General features: G+C 41.2%; 2 protein-coding genes across 2 annotated transcripts in view; one reads left to right on the plus strand and one right to left on the minus strand.

Annotated features, from left to right (window-relative positions):
• Nucleotides 1-3,075: 3,075 nt before the first annotated feature.
• On the plus strand, nt 3,076-18,173 carry LOC104536111 (Golgi pH regulator). The gene is made up of 13 exons (XM_010178644.1): nt 3,076-3,134; nt 4,009-4,112; nt 5,612-5,718; nt 6,559-6,660; nt 9,795-9,915; nt 10,159-10,239; nt 13,512-13,621; nt 14,905-14,993; nt 15,400-15,492; nt 15,846-15,941; nt 16,491-16,580; nt 17,295-17,360; nt 17,521-18,173. Exons 1-13 carry the CDS (start codon nt 3,108-3,110, stop codon nt 17,725-17,727), a joined length of 1,293 nt encoding a protein of 430 aa, XP_010176946.1. The 5' UTR covers nt 3,076-3,107; the 3' UTR covers nt 17,728-18,173.
• Nucleotides 18,174-21,151: 2,978 nt separating this feature from the next.
• Nucleotides 21,152-22,415, minus strand: part of LOC104536112 (Na(+)/H(+) exchange regulatory cofactor NHE-RF3-like) — an 8,758-nt gene continuing 7,494 nt past the window's right edge. The window contains 2 exon segments of the mRNA XM_010178645.1: nt 21,152-21,490; nt 22,284-22,415. The exon segment at nt 22,284-22,415 is cut by the window's right edge and continues 18 nt beyond it. Coding sequence (XP_010176947.1) covers nt 21,152-21,490; nt 22,284-22,415 — 471 coding nt within the window.

Below are 22,415 nucleotides of genomic sequence, written 5' to 3' on the forward strand. Positions count from 1 at the left end.
GGGCGTGAGGAGCCTCCAGGCAGGCGGCGGGAACGGGGAGCGTCCTGGGGTTCCTCTGTACCCCCCTCGTCTCCTGCTGCCCCGGTCCCCGTTGGCCTCGCCAGCTGAACGGAGGGAACGGCTCCGCGCCTGGATGCGCTCAGCCGCAACGGTGAAAAAAAACCCACAAAAAAATCACCAAACCCCCCTCGTCGCTGCAAGTTCAGGGGCGTGAGGCGGCCTCTTTGTCTCGCTATGGCTGCCCGGCCTTCTCTGTCGGCTAAAGTAGGAGAACATAAGCTGTGTGCATCTGTGGGCTGCGTCCGTATGTGTGACGGTGACCGTTGCTCCAGTGCAGTTGTCAAGTCAGAGTGTAACGCTAAAAAGTTTCAGTAGGAATAGACAGGGAAGTTAATCTTGTTATTCTCTATTTAGTACTTTATTTCTGATGTTCTTCAAGAAGGGTGATCATAGGCAGTTGGATCAGGTGGTCCTTGTAGGTCCCTTCCCTCTGAGGAGTTTGCTTGTTTATAGCTTTGGAAGGTATTTCATGATCTGCTTTAAGGAATTTAGAAAGAAACAACGATTTTATGTTGAATTCCTCCTTATCCATTGATCCATCTGTGATTTTGAACTTCCTTCAGCTTTTTCTTCTGCCATCAAAGTCATCTTTCAGTTGCTCTCTGTTTTACACCAGCTGAATTCATCTAGGAGCCCTTTAAACCTTTTCATGTCACCCTGTCTTTATCATTATGAAGTAGGTTGAGGTCTTAACACGCTTCAAACTGTCCCATTGTTTTGTGGAAGGAGATCGTGCCTCCTTAATTTGCCTCCCTTGTTAGTAATTTATCTTGTCAATGTGTTTTCTTTGACCTTCCTCCCTTGCTTGCTACCCTGTTTCCTCCTCAGTAAGCATCCAAATACTCTTTCTTCCTGTCTGCCTCTCTGGCAACTGAGATGGTCCAGCTGTTTGCTTCTGCCAAAAGGGGAAGGTTCTGCTCCCTCTTCACTTCCACTTTGCTGCACAGTCATGCTCTCTGATTTGTGCTGGATCACAGAGAGATCTTACAAGCGCCTAAGCTGGTGTGAAATTTTTGTTCTGTAATGAGGAGAGATGAGCTGAAGACAGAGAACCATTCCCCTGTCAACAGCGGATGCTTGTCTTGTATAGACTTTAATGCACAACTCTGTAGTTTTCCTGACAGTTTTCAGGACAGCTTTTGGCCATTTCTTAGAGGTACAATGTCCTTCTACTTGATAGTGCTTTGATTTTTTGCTCATAACATGCTTTTTCACTGTCAGAAGCTTGAATGTAGCTTTGATACTGTTGATGATTCACCTAGAACAAAAACTTTCCTGTTATTTGCTTTATATTCTAAGATCTGACTTACCTAATTGCATTTCTTTCATTTGTGTTGGCAGCTTTTCATCTTCTCCTAATCTTCAGAAGTATTAAGTCAGGTATTTAAATCACTGCATGTAATTGTCACATGCTTAAGAATTTTGTGACTTAACATGCCACGTTCACCTGCAGTGTCTTAAAGTGCAAACTGTTAAGATTTTCTTTGCTTTCTATGCTTTTGTACAGGCCCTAACACAAGGGAAATCTGATCTTCATATATAATTTCCTCTGTTATTGTTGTGCTTGGTTATCTCCTCATCTTTTACTATTTCTTTTTTTTTGAAGAGTTTGTCTCTACCTTTTCCTCCCTTCCCACTGTTAAATGTGGAATTACTTTATGTGAATATCACTCGCTTATCATACTACTTTAACTTATGATCTGTAGACAGGAGGCTTATGGAATTTCTTACCTTCTCCTTTTTGTTATCAGTTACTTTAAAGTCTGAAGTCCTTCTCAAACAAGTTTTGCTGACTGTTACCAATCGCTAGACCTCGTTCCTATTTCTGTTCTTCTTTCAAGACAGAAATGTTTGATCTTCCTTGCCCAGGGTTCCAGGTATTCCTTGTCTGTAAATGATGTTGGTCTGTTACCTTTGCCACTGCTGGCGTCCAGTTACTCCTGATGCATGGTGGAATCACCCACAATGATTCCTGCAGTTTTGTCTTTGAAAGTTTCCTGTCTCCACAGGGGTACAAAATGCTCTGCATGTGCTCTGAGAAGAAATACAGTTTTGTCCCATGCTTTCTGACATATACTGATTTTTCTCTTGGCTTTGGTCAAAGCTACCCTTACTTATTTTCAGTCTTCTGTGGAATAGATGGGGCTACCCATGGAAGGCCTGACAGCACAGTCTCCTTTGACTGTCTGAAGACGCGTAATTACAGTTTTGACCACATTGCTTAATTTGTATTTATTTCATTTAAGTCATCTGTAAAATAGCTGTCATATTAAGTTTGTCTCTTCAGGTGTGTGTTGGAACTTAACTAAATTTCATAAAGTGCTTTGAGAGCCACTGAAATGCAAAGCATTATTGGTTTGTCCTGCTTCACCTATCTTGTCCATGTGGCTTTCTGCAACTTCAGATTATGATTTGAGGCATTCAGCACTGCCCTTTCCCTACCTTAGGGAAGCTTTTAACACCTTTCTCCCACATTGTGTTAGTGTGTAACCAGATTTAATGGAAAGACCTCTCCAGAAAAGTCAAATGCACTTCTAGTCTTTAAGAAACAGCACATTTTTTTAATAAACTTTACTCATCTTTCATCATGTATGTTGTGTAAATCCAGGTGTTTACTTTGCCTCCATTACTGTGTTTCCCTTAAAAACTATGAGCTTTAATTCTGTAGATTAGAAGAGTGAAACAAGAAACAACAGTGCAGAGGTTTCTGGCAGCTAGGAACTGAGGAATTCTGAGCAGCTTGGGAATATAGAACTGGGGTGCCTTGACTGAATGTTCTGTAAGGTCGTAGCCACCTGTGTCTGCTGCACTTGACTCTTTAAAATATAATTTTCTCTGTGGTACTGTTGCAAGTTTTAATCTTGTGTTTGGGTATCCTGGGTACTTTGTAGTAGTCTTGGTACTTTGGCCCAGCTCTTTTCCTTCAGTTTGTTTCATCTACAATCCGTAGTGAAGTAGCTTTTTATTTTGCAAGTTGCTAGATACAAATGCTAAGTGCTTTATCTCTTCCCCAGGTGCTGTTCTTTGGATTTGGGTGGCTGTTCTTCATGCGTAAGCTCTTCAAGGACTATGAGGTAAGGAGGAACCTTTCATTACAAGCCTCTATCTTAAAAATTACTCCCAATTATAGAAATATTTTTAAAACTGCCTTAGGTCTTTTTCCTCCCTTTAAGCCCTCTTATCTTATTTTCAATTGTCTCTACAGTTACTTTCTTTTTAATTTCGTCTTGTGCTTCTAATTGAAAGACTCCTAGATTATCTGAGGAAATGGGTTCTTCTGAGGGCAGTGAAAGTTTCCATATTGGCTACTGTTAAATAGTAAAAAACAATACAGAGGAAGTGCAGGGGTAATAGGAAACTGTTTTGCCTTTTGCTTTAGTAAGCCTGCTGTATGTAATTGTAAATTTTTTGAGGCAAAATCAGATTAAGTGATTGATTTTAAACTCAGTGAGATGTATTCATTGTGGCTGAATTGTTTGTGAGGATAGGAGAGGCTAAAACTGCTGCATTCTTATTCCTGGAGGAGTTTGAGAGAATGTAGACTAGGTTGGAGATGGCTTAAGTGCGAGCCAAATTCAGACCCAAAAAGTTTTTCTGATGCAGATCTTATTTTCAAATCTAAGGTTAAGATCAAAGAGCTCTGTTAGCGAGGGTCTATCATTAGTCAAGTTGACATAGAGCATTGCATGCTTGGCATCCCTTTAAGGCATCTCTGTTAAATGTGCTGACAGCTGCAATGAGTGTAATACTGAGCAACTTAGGAGTTTGCTCTCTGCTTTCTAATGTTGGTTTCCTCCTATTTAGATAAAGGGCAAGATGCCTTGAAGCAAGAGACCCGGTTGTGTGCGCTATCATACCTTGTGACCTGTTTTTGTTACCTGAGGGATATCAGGATGCTGTCTAGGAATGGAAATGCCTGATGTCTCTGGCTTGTTTTCTGCATTGCAGGTGCGACAGTACGTGGTCCAGGTGATTTTCTCTGTGACTTTTGCCTTCTCTTGTACCATGTTTGAACTCATCATCTTTGAGATTTTGGGGGTGCTGAACAGCAGGTGAGTCTGGGAGCTCACTCAAGGCCTCGTGTTCTGCAGCATCTTCAATCCAGCTTCTAAATTAATGAATTTGTCTTGGATTGGGATAATCGTGTGAGAAAATTGTCAACAACTCAATGAGGATGTCTGAGCAGCAACATTTGTTTATTTGACAGAACATGAGACTAGAAGCCATAAGCTCCTGATTTTTCTATGCAATTGCTGTTATTGTGGTCCAGGTCCTTAGGGCAGGGCTTTTAGTCTTTGACTTTTTCCATTTGTGGAGTTAAAAGGAATAATTTCTTTTTATGTGTGTATTGTAAAGCTTCAGATCATACTGAAGAGCACTTTTCAGATGTTAAGGACTATAGAAACTATGAGCACTAGCTTTGCTGTGGTGGTCAGAGCAGTGAATAAGATGTGAAGCTAGTTGTGGAGTGAAAACTACTTCTGTAATAATACAGTATTTGTGAATCAAAGGCGCATTCTCCCTTGCCATAGGGTGAGGACTTCTACATAAAGGGGATATTAAAACTCTCTTGCTTCAGAAGTCAGTGGGAAAGAGAAGATGGAACAGTATCAAGTAGAGGCGAGCTGGGTTTCCTATTTATTCTCTCTCATCATACTTGTATAAGAGAGCAGTCAAAGCAGTTGAAAGGCAAGGAGTACAAAACTGATAAAAGGTAATGTTAGTTCTGACTGTGTGTTATTAATCTGTAGAGCTTTTAGCCAGAGAGATCACTGAAGAGAATACTTTGAGAAGCTTCAATAAAGAGCTGGACATCAATATAAATGGAAATGTTTCCCTCTGAATTAGCTAGGAAAAAGTTGCAAGGATCCTCATAATTTCTCCTTCCCTGAGACATAAAGAGGATATGAGTTAATAATGGGAACAGGACATGTATTTTCTATTCAAGCTAAGTGAAAAGGCAGTTTAGCCAAGATGAATCTCATCTACATTTGACTAATCTTTGGTCAGAGAAGTATTGATCATTTTATATATATGTATTTTAAACTCTTGCTTTGCAATATCTTGCGGATGAGATAACTCACTTTGAAGTGAAACATGTTGAATTATGAACGTTAAATATTTTTTATCTTTTCAGTTTGAATTAGCCCTTTATTGACTCAGCCACTCAGTACAAGATTAATTACTGTTTGCACTTACTTTTGATTTACTGTTCAACTAGATGAGCAGTAAATCAAATGAATAATGATGCAGACAGCTTTAGACACTATAGAAAATACAGTATTTGATAAAATAGCCCAGTGTGTTTTTATGGATAGTTGTTAATTTTGAAATACATATTCTTGAGCTCTGTATTAAAAAAACAAAACAAAAAACCCAGACAACTTCCTCTCACCCAATCAAAACAAAAAAAATCCCAGGATATTCTATATGCTAGGCCAATATTATCCAATGCTTGTTGTGGTTGAAAGGATTGCATTGACATGCAGTTGTCTTTGAGAAATTGTTGTATTATGATAGTGTGCTAATCAGTATTTTGGCTTTATTTTAGTTCTCGATATTTTCACTGGAAGCTGAACCTGTGTGTCATTTTGCTCATCCTAGTCTTCATGGTACCCTTCTACATAGGTTACTTTGTTGTGAGCAATATCAGATTATGTGAGTACTTGGTTTATGGCACCTAACTTGAGACTACGCGTGCAAACGAGAAATAACTTTTCTGAGAGAGAGAGAGATGTCCTGGTCATGATCCCCATAGCTTCCTCCTTCCTCTGGCTTTGTTCTGGCTAGGTAACTGGCCTTGGGAACTTAATACTTTAGCATGAACTGTTCATTGAGCAGTTGGGAGATACTTTACCTGATCCCAAGATATGTAACTTTTCTTTATGGGTTTCAACAAAGTTGAGCAGTGTTACTGAAATCTGTTCCTTTGCGATTTTAAGCTTGGAGCCAAACCCGGGAACCCTTGGCAAGGCTGTGTTGTTCTGCTAAAGGGTAAAAGAAATGAGGCAGAAAAGCTCTATATATTACTTTTACCTTTTTTTCTTTTTGTTTACTGCTGCCTGGATGAGGCGGACACTTACCCTTCAGCTATAGATATCCATCGTTCTTTTGTATTAAGCTTAGCCACGTAGGTTGGGAGTATTCAATGTGTAGCTTTGGCAGGAAGATAAAGTTTTCAAGTTTCATGTTTAGTGTCACACAAGAAAGGTGCAGCTGAGTGATGCCCTGTTCATAGCACAGGGGGGACGTTCGCACACTTCATACGTCTGTGGGGAAAAGCCACAGTGGTGTGTTGCTGCTTTAGCTCTGGCAAACGGTTGTCTCTCCAGTAGCTGGTTCTGTAGGAGGTGAAGGTGGGGTGCATACTGTTACCTCTGTCAGTTGACACCTTTTTGGGCCACCTGTGCTCAAAGCAGCCTTTGGACCAATGTAGCAATTTTGCAAGCTGTAAAGGAAGAATGTCTTTAAAATACTGTTTTTTTACCTCTCCTTTAGTGCACAGACAGAAACTGCTTTTTGCATGTGTTCTGTGGTTGACATTCATGTATTTCTTCTGGAAGCTCGGGGATCCGTTTCCTATCCTCAGCCCCAAACATGGTGAGTTTCATATTCTTGCAGATTCCTTCCCTCCTGCAAATAGACTTTGTTATCTCACTTTTATCTTGAAGCTATTATTATGTTATCTCAGCTCTACAGTTGGGACCGTATAAAGTAGTTCTTGCAACTGAGAGTCTGATCTGCTTTGAAATCTGCAATCTGAAAGTTGTCAGATTGACAGAAATGGGTGGATACATCTGAATTGTTTGCACTGTTTTTTTTCCAGTACCACAGGAAAATTTGAGGGAATTGAGTAAGCCCTAACTGAGCCGAGCCTAGACTATGTTAGAATGAGGACACAAACAAACATCTCCACAAAAAAAGTTGATCAGAATTTTTATTAACTTGTTTCTTTTCTTATGGAGACTAAAGCTAATTTATTTAAGAAGAGAATCGACAACCAATCTGACTTTTTTTTTCAGTCAGATTATTGTTTCTTGTGACTGAAATCAGATCAGTTTAGGATAGGTGGCTGTCCAGTTGAAAAAACATGTGGCAGGGTGCCGACACACTAGAGCTGTATAGGCTGTACCCAGCAGCACTCTGGCAGTGCCTGCCAGCTTCAGTACAGCTTCGTACACTGCCTGAGCCCAGAAGCGGTACAGCTGCATGGTACTAGAATGTGTGTTGGTTAATCCTGCGGGATGCCAGAGCTATTTATGTGCAGAATTAGCTTGGGTATCTCTGCGTTGCAGTCATGGAACTGAGTATTTATAGCGTGAAGATACTGTATGCACTCAGGATAGTTTGGGTCCAACACAGCTTGTTAGCGTGTGCCTGACTGTACTGAATCCTTCAGGCACCAAAGTGTGCCAGAGGATTATAACACTGTAGAGCCAGACTATTTCTCACCTGGGTTTCTTGTGTAGCTTATGTTGCCCTTATCCCCTGCGCTGGAAAATTGTTTGTATGTTCTCAATAAGTGAAATTCAGTTGGTTTCACTCAATTTGGTGAATATATCTGTCTCCATAGATAATGGTCATCTTAACATTTCAGTTCTCTAGGAACTGAAGCTACTACTTCTAGTAGCTTCTCTAGGAAGCTACTCTGTACTAATCTGTAAGAGAAAAATTGAAGGATGCCAACTGCTGCTCATTTTTTTTTATCTGCAATCCTATAACTTTCCTAAGAGAATGTGTCTATCTGTGTTTTGTAATTGTGTCATTTGCCACTAAAATACAACAGCTAGTATATAGTAGTGTTTTCATTGGCAAGAAAAATGCGTATCCCCTTCGAGTTGCAGAAGGCGCTTGAGTTTGCAGAATACAATAACCCAAGGGAACTTAGCCATGAGGTTTAGGTAATCCTCTTCGGATCACTGAAAAGGTTCTTTGAAGCTGCATAACAACTGCAGATTTCCAGAACTGGTAGTGCGATGTTATCTGGTTTTGACTTCTGCTTTATGGGATGATACCTCTGCTTAACACTTGTATAGTGCCTTATCCTAAGTGTAGACATAAGGTTAGAGCAAATTATTTTTTTCTCTGTTGTACTGCTGGGGTGCTGCTGTCCTGCCTGGATGGACAAGGCTGCTGCAGGTCTTTATCATGTGGCAGTGGCCCAATTCAGACAGGTGGGATCCTAATGCGGAGGGAGATGTGACAGCAGGCCATGCTTGATGAGCACCTCACTGCAGTACATTACCCCCAGTGTCTTTCTTGGGGTGCCCTACCCTTTCACCTGCATGCATGGCAGTGTGCTGCAGCTGGGAAATTGTGCTGACTGCTGGGGCCCTCGCAGGTACCTGCACTGTCATCTTGTGTCTGGGGGTGGTGATGCCAGTGTGCTGCAGCTGGGAAATGCATCATCAGTCAAGGACTCCAAGTCAGGAGCCCTAGTTGGTTTGCAGCTTGCGTAATAGACCTGAGCTTGGGAGCTCATAGTAGAGGGAAGGCTATGCTTTGCTCAATTACACACCAGTATTCTAGTGAAACTTGTCTCTTTATCTGAGTTGATAAAACATTCATTTTATCTGACCTGATCATGAGGTTAGGGTTGCTGTGAGGGTTGTGGGGAAGCATTGCTTTGACCAGTGGAATGTCATGTCATTTTGAAGGCACCTCTGCTTTAACTGCTGCTCTCTGACAGTGTGTGGGGCAAAAGGCCAGCGTATTGTAGCACATTCTGTAGCTTGTGTAAATCTCTACGCAGCTGCACATGACTCGATGTCTCGGTCTCCCTTTGTGAAGTCTTTTTTGCCTTGTTTTCATCATTTATTCCCCTTCTTTGAAGCATGAAATGTGGCTTGGCGCTTGGCCATCTCAGCTTTGCAATCATGTAAGCTCCAAATGTGCTGTGTGTGGCAGCTGCTCTGTAACTAGCTCCCTAAAAAGTGAGTAATGTTTAGTAGCACATGGCACTGTATCCTGAGAAGACAGGTTGAGATCTGTGTTTAATGGCTGAGAAGAATAAATGCAACTACAGCTTGGTGCTAGTTACAGCACAGGCTTGATATTCATGCTGAATTATGTGAATGTATGTTTAAGAGTCCACTGGGTGCTCAGGTGGAATGCCTTGGTGGTGGTCACCTCAACAACATTTGTGTGTCCACAAGATGAATACTGAACAGCCAGGAACAGCATAAGCTTCCCATGCTGTCATTACTCCACTGTCCTACAAGCACAGACTGCATCTGATCTAGAGAGGTCTATTCGAATGACAGTTGACATAGCAGGGCATCATCTCTATGGTTCAGACATTTTTGGGCCAATTTGCAAGGTTGAATTGGTTTGGTAACTCTAATACTGATTATTGCAGAAATGGCTTTGTGAAAGATGCCTCCTTTATAGTGTCTGGTGGATGATCTGTGTCCTCCCCTCAGCAAAGTATAATCACTGATGTTTTATTAATTTAGAACCAAAATACTGGCTTTTATTCCTCTCTAGATCTGTCTTAAGCTTTTTCATAGCTAGAGGTTCTTATCCCTGTTTCAAGGCATGATAACGTGCTTTCTGAGAGAGACTTCCAACCACTCTTTTCATAGTCCCTGTCTGCATTTCGTATTACCTCTGATCGTTGCAGTGGGAAGGCAGCTGGATTCATTAAGCAGCTCGGTACATGAGTTATGAAGGCACCAAGTGTAGAGCAGAGTGAAGAGCACAGGGTTTCTAATGCCATGTTTTTCCTCTCTCAGGAATCCTGTCTATAGAGCAGCTCATCAGCCGCGTGGGTGTGATTGGGGTGACACTCATGGCTTTGCTGTCAGGATTTGGGGCTGTCAACTGTCCGTACACTTACATGTCCTACTTTCTCAGGTAACTGCAGCCTTGTGGAATATTTTGTCCACCTTTCTGAGGTTATTCTTCTGTTTTTCCTGTGGCATTGATTCAAGCTTTTTCATTTTTTCCCCTGAATCTATTGGCATGTCTGCATGCTAGAACTATTTCCATTGCTGAAACATGTTCTCCTTACACAGGCTTCTCTCTTTGTTTCATGAACGTGTGCATATTTCCTCTGAAATGGGAGAGCAGGCCTAATTGTGCGTCTTCCTTTTCCAGGAATGTGACAGATGCAGATATTCTGGCTTTGGAGCGACGACTCCTTCAGACTATGGACATGATTGTTAGCAAGAAAAAAAGGTGAGAAGTCAGTAGTAGCATGAAATTATTTATTTCAAGGATTTTCAGTCAGTGTGGTATAAGATGGTTCTTGAAATTATCACAATTATTAGTTCCACCAGGGCTATATGTTCGAGTGAAACAGGTGCCTGAATTGAGTTGAGCTGTGTGGTCGTTCATTCTGGCTTGATACAGTTTGTCTTGGAAACCTAATCTATGCCACTGCAGTAAGAAAGGGTGCTATTTAGTGCACATGTCTGGTAAAGGACCAGAGTTGTGTAGCTCTCTGATGGCAGCTTGGCTGGTTGGGCACCTTTCTCTCCTGATGAGTAAGTGACCCTTAAGCCACCGCAGCTGGCTCTCATACTGGCAATTTCAGTGGAGCAATTGGCTCATATACGTAGAGCACTCTCCTGCTCTGTGGATCTGGTGTTTCCTGGTCAAAGCTGAAGCAGGCTAGTGAGCTGGTGTGAACACAGCCATATTCCTGCAAATGGCAAGGTTTACGTTAGTTAAGTTTTACAGAATTGCAAAAGATTGCTGATGTTGAATGTAGTGTAGTGCACAAGCCACGCCATCAGAACTCTGCTTTTGTTGATTTAGCTTATTCCTGGTACTGGGAGTGAAAAAGTTACTTTTGGAAACAATGTAATTTCATGTACCTTGAAAAGATTTCTGTCTGCTGTTACAAATTAGATATTACATGCCTTACCAGTTCCACAGAATAAATGCAGTTACCATAGGCTCTTCAGAGGTTTGACTAACTGACGCTGAATTCTCACAGCAGTCCCCCAAAGTGTACCTCTGGCACAGTGATGTTTTGATGAAACCTTTAGGTAGTCTAACCTCGCTGAGTAAGACACCAGCACACGTATCTGCTGTTCAGTATTAGCATATGAAAGCGTAGTTAAAGCGTAACTTTTTTCTTCCCCCTTGAAAATGTTAAATAGTGAAAAAACGTTAACTCAGCAGTCGTGGTCATGTGTGAGATGGTAAGTAGTGAGAGAATTTAATTACTCGGGTCTCATTGGTTTAATTGACTAGGAGCATACTAAAATACAAGCTTTGTAGTTAAAAGATACCGTGTAGTGCTGCTTCTGACTTCGTGTGCTTTTGTTTTGTGCAGTGTTTTTGGACCTCTGGTCCAAGGAGGGTGATGCTGGGGTAAAAGTAAGGCTATCTGGGGCTTGTAACTGACTAGCACTTTCTTGCCTTCTTATGGCATGGAAATCTTCTGAATATAGCAACTTTCTAATGATTATGAATAGCCATGTAAATTGTGTTAATCATTTTGGAGTTAAACTGGAGTTCATTTATTTGTGGAAAAAAAAACATTAAAAAAACCAACCAAACAAAAAAAAACCCCAAACCAACAACAGAAAAGCCCAAACAAACCCCCAAAACTGTGTAGTCTCAGAAATGTGCAAGAAATAGCAAGAGCTCAAGTTCTGTGGTTGCTTTGACAGGGAGTAGTGGCTTGCTAATTGGACTATTTGCTCTTACAAAGCAGAGCTTAAAAAGTTAGATTGGTATCAGTCCAAACGCAATCCGAATCACTTGGCAGAACAAGTGGCAACAGCAGTATTTTACAGCATAGGGTAAATGCTGTAGTTCCATAAATTGTCAGTTACTTGCTGGCCACCTTTTCAGTACTACTGATAAGCCAGAACTTCTCAATGCACATGGAGGTTATAAGGCAGTAGAACATAAAGCTTTTTTGTTTTCTTTCCTGATCTTGACGTTTCTCATACCAACCTTTATTGATACTGGCTTTCTTGGTAGTAGGAGATAGTTGTTGAAGGTTGTTTTTCCTGACGCTTTTCGCACAGCAGTTATTTTTCTCTTCTTCCTGAGTGTGATCAAATAAAGCCTTAAGGAAACTCGCCTCTAAGGTTGGCAAGTTCTTTATGCTCATTCTTGCAGGTATGACATAACTAAGCCTCAGGTTTGAAATGCCTAGACTCTGTGACACCATTGCTTCATTTTGCTTCATGTTAGAGTCAAGTCAGCCTATCTGAAACAGATGTATCACATATCTACACAGGCAAAGTGTGTGGGTTTTGCCTGTGGATCCTATCAATGAGCTCTCCAGTACTCCTGAATACTGTGTGGGTACAGAGATCCCTGTCACGTCTCAAAATAAAAGGTTTACCTTTGTATACGTCTAGACTTGCACTTTACCGCCACAGCTGCATTTTTGCTGCAGTGCTGTGGATCATTAGGGACGGAATGTGTGAATTCAATACTGGGAAGAAGGCAAGGATTGAAAATGCAGTTCTTGTATTTGGCAGCTATCAGGATGATTTGAATCATTCTAAGATCTCTGTTATTTGTGGTCTGTGGCAATATGTGCTTTTATGTGTGTTATGTGGGGTACTCCAAAGTTGTTTCTTTTGGTGGATGTGAAGGAGGAATGATTTTTTTATTATTATTACACTGCTTATCAACCACCTTGAAGAGGGCTTAGTGCCAAATGTAGCAATACTGGCTGCAGCTACAAGAAAGGGCCTAAATGCTGTTGAATCATGGATCGACTTGACAATCTATGAATAGTTTTCAGCTTAGGAGTGGATAGCTGGCTCACAAATTTCAATGGGCAGAAATGTGAGGGAATGAGGCCAGAAGCCAGCACTGCTCGTGGGGATTATGCTGCAGAGCACATGGGAGTGTGAGGGATGATACGCAGCTGCTGCTGTAGTGTTGGAATTAGGAGTCACATTCAGATTGCCTGAAGCATCCAATGGTTCACTCCAGTAATGGATTTGTGTGTTTCTGCTTCATAACTGCTTGTCATGCAGCCCAGTAGTGAGTGACAGCATATTGGAGAGTGCCACTGCATACCATCCAGCGCTTGCACTTCTGTGGAGGATGCGGATGTGCTGTGATAAAGAAGAGGTGTTCAAGGGGAGAGGAGAGCATGAAAAGTCTTGCAATACCTGAACTTGAGATAGCACAGTCATGTGTTTCAGGAAAGCGACTAAGAAATCCATTTGGATTTTTATTTTTAATTGGCTTTAAATCCCTGTAAGGATTGAAGCAGAATCCTGAATGGAAGTCTTGGGAAGTGTCTCATTGAATCTCGCTTGATTAGATCTGGGATTTACTCCAGAGCTAATCAAGATAATGTTATGAAGCAAGATTGCTGCTTAGGGAGGCATCTGTTTGCAGTGAATTTATTTTAACAGTGTCTTTTGAGGAACTGATTTTTGGTGGTTTTTTGGGTTTTTTCCCCTTGTTTTGAGTTTTTAAAAAAATACTTTATTCCTAAGAATTTGTGTTTTCTGTTCTTTCAGGATAGCAGTGGCTCACAGGACAATGTTCCAGAGAGGAGAAGTGCATAACAAACCCAGTGGCTTCTGGGGAATGATAAAAAGCGTTACAACATCTGTTGCAGGCAGTGAGAGTATCCTTCATCTGCATGCTGGCACCTGCCTCGGAAGGTGGCTCCAGCTTTCTTCTGTTTTGAAAGGAAAAGTGTTAGTTGGGCCAGTTACAAAGCATTTGTATTTCAACACGTTTCAGCAGTCTGAGCAAAAGGCTTTATGTCTCCTGGAAAGTGTTTTCTCTAGCACTGCACTGTTTGACCTTTTGCCCAGGGTTTGGACACACAGCTGGGAGTCGTAAGCTGCTGCTGTGCCCTATAAATGTGCTGTTGCATCACTGTGGTTGAGGTGTACAGCAGGTCACAGGGCAGGTGTGCACACTTACCGTGTCACATTGCAGATGTCCACCTCATCACATCACTGACGTGGGAGGTAACTTTCTGTTCTGATGTATCCTCTGCTCCTATGACTGACCTGCATGCATATTTTTCTCATAATTCTTCCAGGCTGGAGAACCTGTGGTGAACTTGAGCAAAACAGTGGGGTTGGCTGAGGTGCTGGAACAATTTGCCTAGCCTACAGTTGGCTTTCTGGCCATGTTGGAAAGCCGTCAGAAAAAGAAAGGCAGGAAGCAATTTGTTGACCAAATAAACTGTTCTCGTGATATGGGCTGGCCACTGGTGCTATACCAGTGTGACAAAAAGGTGGATAGAAACAGGTGAATGGAAGTTGTTCTGCCCATGTGAAAGAGGTAGAAGGCATCTGTTGGGAATTACAAGAGTCTGTATTTCTCTAACTCATAGTTGCCTACCAAAAATTTCTGCCAGATCAGCTAAAGTGTGCAGTTTGCATATTTAAGGCTGAGGACTCTTCTTCCTCTCCTTTCCCATTAACTGTTAAAACCAGAATTTGGCTATTTGACTATACTCTTCATAATAATCATTAATCTCTTGGAGCAGTTACTCAGCAGTTTTGTTTGAAGGTGATGTGAGAGTGACATGCAGTGATGCACTTCAGTGACAAGGGACACTGATCCAAGTGCAGCAGTCGCAGTCTTTGAGAGCTCTGGTTCTATTCTGTGATGCACTCTTCAGGCAGAGGAATAATGAGCTTGTTGTGTGACTGCCTAAATATTGTGTACTGCCTGCCTTCTTAAAATGGAGTGGCGTGCAACATCTGTATCCTTGAGATTTCTTTGAGTACGGTATTAACAAGGAGCATTGAGACTGAATCAGAGAACTGGTCTGGATCAAATAAAGTGGTCAAACCATTAGATGTGGCTCTGGGGCTGAAGGTAGGGAATGTTTTGTTATTATTTAAGAATTTGTGATGTATTCTAGCCTTGACTATGCTGGTTTGCCAGATCTGTCCCTTATCCAGCAAGAAGTGGATGCCCTAGAAGAGCTGAGTCGGCAGCTTTTCCTGGAAACTGCTGACTTGCATGCAACAAAGGTACATAGCAAAGTAACTGCCCAGATGGGTGTTGGATGGCCAGAGTAGTTTGAAAGAGAATGTATGGTACAAGAAATAGAAAGATCTTCAGCACGTAAACGTTGAAATGTTGTGATGCGATGGAGTGAGGATCTGTTTCTTTAATTTGGGGTCTAGATGGCAGTTTCCTTCCCTCCATTTCTTTCAGTTCAAATTCATACAGGAGTATGACCCACGTCCCTAAAGCCATTCAGAAACTTTTCAATTAAAACTTTTGAGTTCAGAAACATTTGAATTGAGGTGTAGAAAGATAAAGCTGTGTTTGCCACTGTTGGTGCTCCATTAAAATTTTGTGTTGTGGGTGACTGTGGAAATGATACATCTTTTTTTTGTGTTCTCTTCCCCCTCCCTCCTTTTGTATTTCTAGGAGAGAATAGAATACTCCAAAACTTTCCAAGGGAAATACTTTAATTTTCTGGGTTATTTTTTCTCCATCTATTGTGTCTGGAAAATCTTCATGGTATGTAAATAGTTTAATGCATTTTATGTGGACATATACAAATGTCATACCCTGCATAGATTGTGCTGTATGTGCAGTTCATCAAGTAGTGCTCTAGTTTCTTTCAAATCCCACTTCTGGAAATTCTAAAAAAAACTGGCACTTAGTTGAAATAAAGCTCTGGATCTCTCTTCTTGTGTAGAGCATTAGACACTTCTTACACATGTGCGTTTTGCACCTCCTTAGGCAATCTGATCGCCTGCTGCCCCTTTCCTTGGTGATAGAACATAGGAGTCTTGGCTGAGTCTCACATGTAGTGGTGAAGGACGGTTTTTGTTTTCTTGTTTGAATATAAATCCATCTCTTTCTTGCAGGCAACCATCAATATTGTATTTGATCGTGTGGGGAAGACTGATCCAGTCACAAGAGGAATTGAGATAACTGTAAATTATCTGGGAATCCAGTTTGATGTAGGACTTTACTAATTCTTACAGCCTTTTCAGCAATGTCTGTCTTACCTTAATAAAATCATACTGCTGATAGGGAGAGAGTGATAGAGCTCTGAGAATATCACTTTGACTTCTGACTTACTGAGGAGAAAGGGAAAATGCACCATGAACTTTGCTTTCACTCTGATCTTATGCTGGCACGGTAATGTGGTCTTGCCAGAGAGGCAGTCATTTGCTGGTTTGTTTTGGGCAAATGGGAACATCTTAGTCAACTTGCTTAGATCAAGACATTTATCTACAGAGTAATTACATGTGCACTTACATGTTCTGTCAGTTACACTTTTTAAATCTATCCCTGTGAATATAGGGTTCTTTGGTGTAAGCTAAATCTGTTTCTCTCACGTGTTTGGAGTAAATAGTTGCTCATATATTTGTGAAGATGTCTGTTATATAGACCTGTTTACAATGGATATCTGTACAATTAGGAAATACAGAGACCTGGCAGCTATATGATATGGTATAAATGGGATTAGTGTTAGAGATTTAACTGTATTCTTCTTGCTGATACAGGTAAAATTCTGGTCTCAGCACATTTCCTTTATTCTTGTTGGAATAATCATTGTTACCTCTATCAGAGGATTGTTAATCACACTTACAAAGGTAAGAGCTAGGACACTCTTATGCTGTTTTGGGCCAGAAAATCTGATCTTTAACTTTAGGTGGGGAAAATACTGGACAAACTTTAAATACACTTTTATGTTTTAAATATCTGAATATAAATCCTTGCAGAAGGAGGAAGGAAAGGAGGAAAAATATCTTCTGCAGTGTATTTCCCCACTCAGTCTTGTTTGTTACTACTCTCAGCAAGAGAGGTAGATGCTAAAGGAGATGTTAAATGTAAGCAAGGGTTCAAAATGATGCTGTAGCCAGCGCTTATTAGTAAGGTTGATGAGATAGTGATTGAAAGAATTTAGATTGCTTAATTTGAGCTGCAGGTTCTTTAAGTAGAACTGGAAAGGCATTAACTGAAGAGATACGTGACTCATTGTGTTGACCTGGCTTTTATACCTAATCTTAAACATTAATATATGACTAGATGATCTTTAGGGTCCCTTCCAACCCAGACGATTCTATGATTCTATGATACCCTTAGATGACTTCTGCCACATAGTGCCACTGGCTTAGGGAGATTGATGTGTAGGACTAAAACTACGCATGTCGAAGTAGGGTACAGGCAGCCCTCCAGTAAGTGTGCTTTTTATTATTTTTTATTAAATGAAAAAGTGTTGAATGGCATGTACTTGCTGTCCTAAGGCACATCGGACTTACCTGACTGCTTATATCCAGTGTTGGTTTTTTTTATTTTATTTCTAGTTCTTCTATGCCATTTCCAGCAGCAAATCCTCCAATGTTATTGTTCTGCTTTTAGCACAGATCATGGTGAGTATGTAGAACCATAGGCACGCCTATATGTATTTATGTATACTTAAATATTTGTGTGTGTATACATACACACATAATAAAATCTTTGTATGCTGACTTATCTTAGCCACGTACCCAATTGTGGAATAATTGCTTCTTTCTGTTTTTTAATTTACAGGGCATGTACTTTGTGTCATCAGTGCTTCTGATCCGAATGAGTATGCCTCTAGAGTATCGCACCATTATTACAGAAGTCCTGGGAGAGCTCCAATTCAACTTCTATCACCGTTGGTTTGATGTGATATTCCTAGTTAGTGCACTATCCAGTATCCTTTTTCTCTATTTAGCACACAAACAAGCCCCAGAAAAGCATATGGCCCTCTAAGAAAGGTCTGCAGCCACATACTGCTCTCTGTCCTTTCTACTGAACTGCTGCAACTCCTGTGGACTGAAAAACTTGAAGAGAGCCAGGACTTTTTGGTGTGTTCCAGCAGTGTAACTGGCTCTTTGAACTTCCACACATGACTTCATCAAGCTCTGTGGCTCATTTTGTTAAGGTGACATAGCTTGAAGGAAGAGGGATGCACGTGTTGAATGTGAGAGAGTTCATTGCCAAGGAAATAAGGGTGTTCCTTGGTACACCAGTATCTGGGAGCATTGGAACTTGCACAGTAGGCTGTCTGAGGTAAGACCTCTTACTGTTAGAAGAACGTTTTCACAGAAGGCACCAAAGACACGTGATTGTTCTTTTGAAAATCAACTAATTGGGATTCGGAGAACGGCAATTCTGGAGTTGAATGTTTGTGTCTGTGGAATTAAATAAGCTTTTGTAATAATCTCATGCAAGCATCACAGTTTTTATTTTGTCAATCCCAAAGATTTGGCTGGAAGTACACTAAAAAGTGGCTAGGATTTGCTGCCTGGCAGAAGTGCAGTGGGGAGAATTTCACTCCGTTTGTGTATGGAGTGTGCACTAGTGCGTATTGCTGGTACCTACTGTCCTGGGTCTCAACTTTGTTTTTTCTCCCTGCATAAATGGAACTGAGGTTTTTGAATTCCTCTTTGCTAGGGTTGAATGTGAAGTCAAAGACCACAGCTATACTTTGCTTACCTTATATGCTACAAACTTGTTCACTTTATGTGCTGTAAATCTGGTGTTCCCCAGGACTCGTTTATTCTTCTACAGTAGCCCATTTCCTCCTCTTGATATTCAAGGCATAAAAGTTAATTTTATTCATGTGACTTAAACTTGTAGCTTCCCATAGCCACTCTCCCAGGCTTTGTGTTTTTTAAAGTTATTCTGGAATGCAAATCAGAGATGGTAAAGGTACGACCTGGGCAGGGAAAAGTAGCCACTCTAAACAATTTATTTCTGTGTTGTCTTTGCTGTACAGCAAGGAGGCAAAGTATACAGTAGCAGTATTACAGAGCCATTTATGTCACATTCAAGACAATGTGGTGTTGACTTGAAATTAGACAAACCTGCATGACTGAATTATGTATGCTGTTCTAACAACGATGATCCACAACTGTAGGCAGAGGAGAGAGAATAGTGCTTAAATGTCTTGAGTTATGAATTATGAAGTTAACGTAACGTCTGAAAGAATTTTTGGCAATGTTAGCGGGAGAAAGGAGCGTAGTGCACAGGGTGTAGTGGCTTGTGCTGTTTCTACTGCTACAAGTATAGCACAGCAGAGTCGCCACGGAGATTGAATTGAGGGACTTGCATTGTGAGGAGAACTGCCTCTCCTGAGAGATGGGGAGAAAACAGTTGCTCTTTATTAAGAGCTTAGCCTTAAAAGGCTAAGATGCTTGCAAATTATAAAACATTTCTGCCTTCTGATGCAGTATATTCAATTATGTACTTATTTAAGCCTTTACAGAAGGGACTAACTGCCTGCTCTACAAGGCAGAAAGCCAATGAAGTACAATTGCAGTGTGTTACATGAATGCAGGTTACACCGAAGTGTTTATTTTGGGCAGCTGCATTTCAGCAAGAGATTGCAGTCCTTTACAGGTATGGCACTCCTAGAATTAGCCAACTTCTGAGAGGCGTAGTAGCAAAGAACGATGGAAGAAAGAAGATTTGGAAGGTTTCTTTTCTTATTTTTGGTGTAGTTTGTCTCCTCACAACTTGGTGTCATCGTTGTCACTTTCTGCTCTTGTAGAGGCAGCTGATTGTAAAGAGGAGGATGAGGATGCCTGTAGAGGAGCAACAAATACGCTGTGACTATTTTTAGTTTGTAAACATGCTTGATAGTCTGCAGTGTTATGAAGGAGTCCTATTTTCATCTGCACTAATCATGTTTGGATGGCAGAATGAGCCAACAAATGCAGGTTTTGTTGCTGAAGCGCTTTTTCATTAAGTACATTGAGAGATAAATTTGTTCAGTGAAGGTTTCCTATTATTTAATTCCCATAACTGCTGAATTTGCACACAAAAGTGGTGCTAACTGCAGATCTGCAGAATGCAGCTTGGTTATTAAGAAACCTTTGAAGAAGCTTGCAGCTGGACATTTGCAGACAAGGCTAATGAGAAATTAATAGGAGACAGTCTTGTTCTTCCTTGTCTGTCTCTTTTGTGTGATCAGAAAAGAAGCATTTAAATATTTAAGGCTGACCACACAAAGGGTTAACATTTACTGTTTCAAGAAGAAATTCCTGCTTTTCTGACTTCTGTCACACTTCAGATTCTTTCTAATGGCATAAAGTGAGCAAAATAACTTCAAATGGACACATTTCCTAGAAAACGTCATCATAACCTATCAGTGCTCTGTGTTCTTTAAAATAATCTGGTTTGAAGTATTTCACCTGGTTTCCCCAAATGTGGTTTATGCTTTTTACTGTATTTCAGCACTTTCCCCCCTGCACTTTCAGGATTGTGTTGCCTCTTTCGCATCTTCATTAAGGATTACCATATTTGTATTATCTTGTTCCATAAAATCTTTTGTATGTGCATCCTTTCTGTGATTTCGTCTTGCATTAAAGATACTCACCTGTATTATGTGTGGGGAAAGGAAGAGTTGTTTATTATAATCACAGAATCACAGAACATTAGGGATTGGAAGGGACCTCAAAAGATCATCAAGTCCAATCCCCCTGCCGGAGCAGGAACACCTAGATGAGGTTACACAGGAAGGCGTCCAGGCGGGTTTTGAATGTCTCCAGAGAAGGAGACTCCACAACCTCTCTGGGCAGCCTGGTCCAGTGCTCTGTCACCCTCACTGAGAAGAAGTTTCTTCTCAAATTTAAGTGGAACCTCCTGTGTTCCAGCTTGTGTCCGTTACCCCTTGTCTTATCATTGTTTGTCACCGAGAAGAGCCTGGCTCCGTCCTCGTGACACTCACCCCTAAAATATTTATAAACATGAATGAGGTCTCCCCTCAGTCTCCTCTTCTGCAAACTAAAGAGACCCAGCTCCCTCAGCCTTTCCACATAAGGGAGATGCTCCACTCCCTTAATCATCTTTGTAGCCCTACGCTGGACTCTCTCCAGCAGTTCCCTGTCCTTCTTGAACTGAGGGGCCCAGAACTGTACGCAATATTCCAAATGCGGTCTCACCAGGGCAGAGTAGAGGGGGAGGAGAACCTCTCTTGACCTACTAACCACCCCCCTCCTGATACACCCCAGGATGCCATTTGTGTCCTTGGCCACAAGGGCACAGTGCTGGCTCATGGTCATCCTGCTGTGCACCAGGACACTCAGAGCATGGCTTCCCTTTTAGCAACATAGGCTGACTTGTAAAAATCTGGTCTCAAGTTAAAAATCCTAGCTTAGGAATACATACTAGTGCAAAAAGTTCCTATCCCCTAGATGATCCCACATCTATGTAATGCAGCATTACTCACCCTTTCTCTTGGTTCAGGTGAGTTTCTCTCTGGCTCTGAGGGATGGTTTTCCATATAAGCAGGAGGTTCAGAAGTGTCATGGACTGGATCTGCCATTGAGGCTGTGATGGGAATGTTCTGTCCCTGGAAGTATTTGTAAGCATCATTGCTGCACACTAGTAGTGTTAGTTTTTCGCCACTGTCTTGGATTCTTGCCACCACTTTGTCATAGGGTTCGTTGATCACGTGCACCCCGTTCACTTCCACCAAATAGTCATTATTTTCCACACCTGCTTTGGCAGCTGGCCCGTGGCTTTGTACCTGAAAAAGCAAGTTCAAACTGTGATATTAGCATAAAACTTGGAAAGATGTATTAGCAGCTGATGGTTAGCTAAACTACTGTGTTACTGCTTTCCTTATGAGATGGCAAAATAAGCACGGGGAAGAGGAGATTTGTGAGACAGAAATGGGAAAGGCAGTAGGCCTAGACATGATAAACATGGAAACCCATCAATTTGAGATTTAAGATGCATCTTGATTTTGATAGACTTTACTACAGAAATGAGGCATGGTAGAATCATGAAGACATGTTGAAAACTAATTTTCTTACTTGCAGATCCCTGTCCTGTAACTTTAATGTTGACTACATTTCACGTGTTCTGTAGTAATGAGCAGAACCTGCTCCTCGCAAGAAAGCTAAAGGCACAGACATTATTTGAGACAGTAGGAGTTTGACTTTTGCCAACTGTGGAATTTAGAGCAGGGGGGTGTAAAGCAGGCAAAGGTGTCTCTTACATTTAGGATGATCTACAGTTGAAAAAAATCTATTTAAAATACTAATTTTAGCATGCCAGTTTCACAAATAGAAGCCAAAATGATGCAAAAACTCGATTCCTCTACCATCTAGACATCTAACAGAATGAGGTGTTTTCTGGTGCTTATTTTTAATCTTGGTCCTACAATGTCAGTCTGGCTAACGGTTGTAGCTCTTATTTGACAGCACTGGAGAAAAGACTTGTCTTTTGTGGCTTTTCTTGAATGTGCAGGATGGAAGGGAGGAGGCTGCCCGACAGACTGTGTGAGCTTCTCCTTATTCCTCATTCTGCTTTAGTACCTCATTGATGAACAGTCCAGGCTTGTTCTTGATCATGCTTAGACTAAAGCCAAATCCGCTGGGCCCTTTCACCATCTTGCAGATTCTTGGCTTGTGGTTCACTTTCTGCTCGTGGTGCAACTCCACTCTTTC

This window comes from Mesitornis unicolor, unplaced genomic scaffold, assembly GCF_000695765.1.
Source record: "Mesitornis unicolor isolate BGI_N332 unplaced genomic scaffold, ASM69576v1 scaffold16732, whole genome shotgun sequence".
Classification (NCBI taxonomy): domain Eukaryota; kingdom Metazoa; phylum Chordata; class Aves; order Mesitornithiformes; family Mesitornithidae; genus Mesitornis; species Mesitornis unicolor.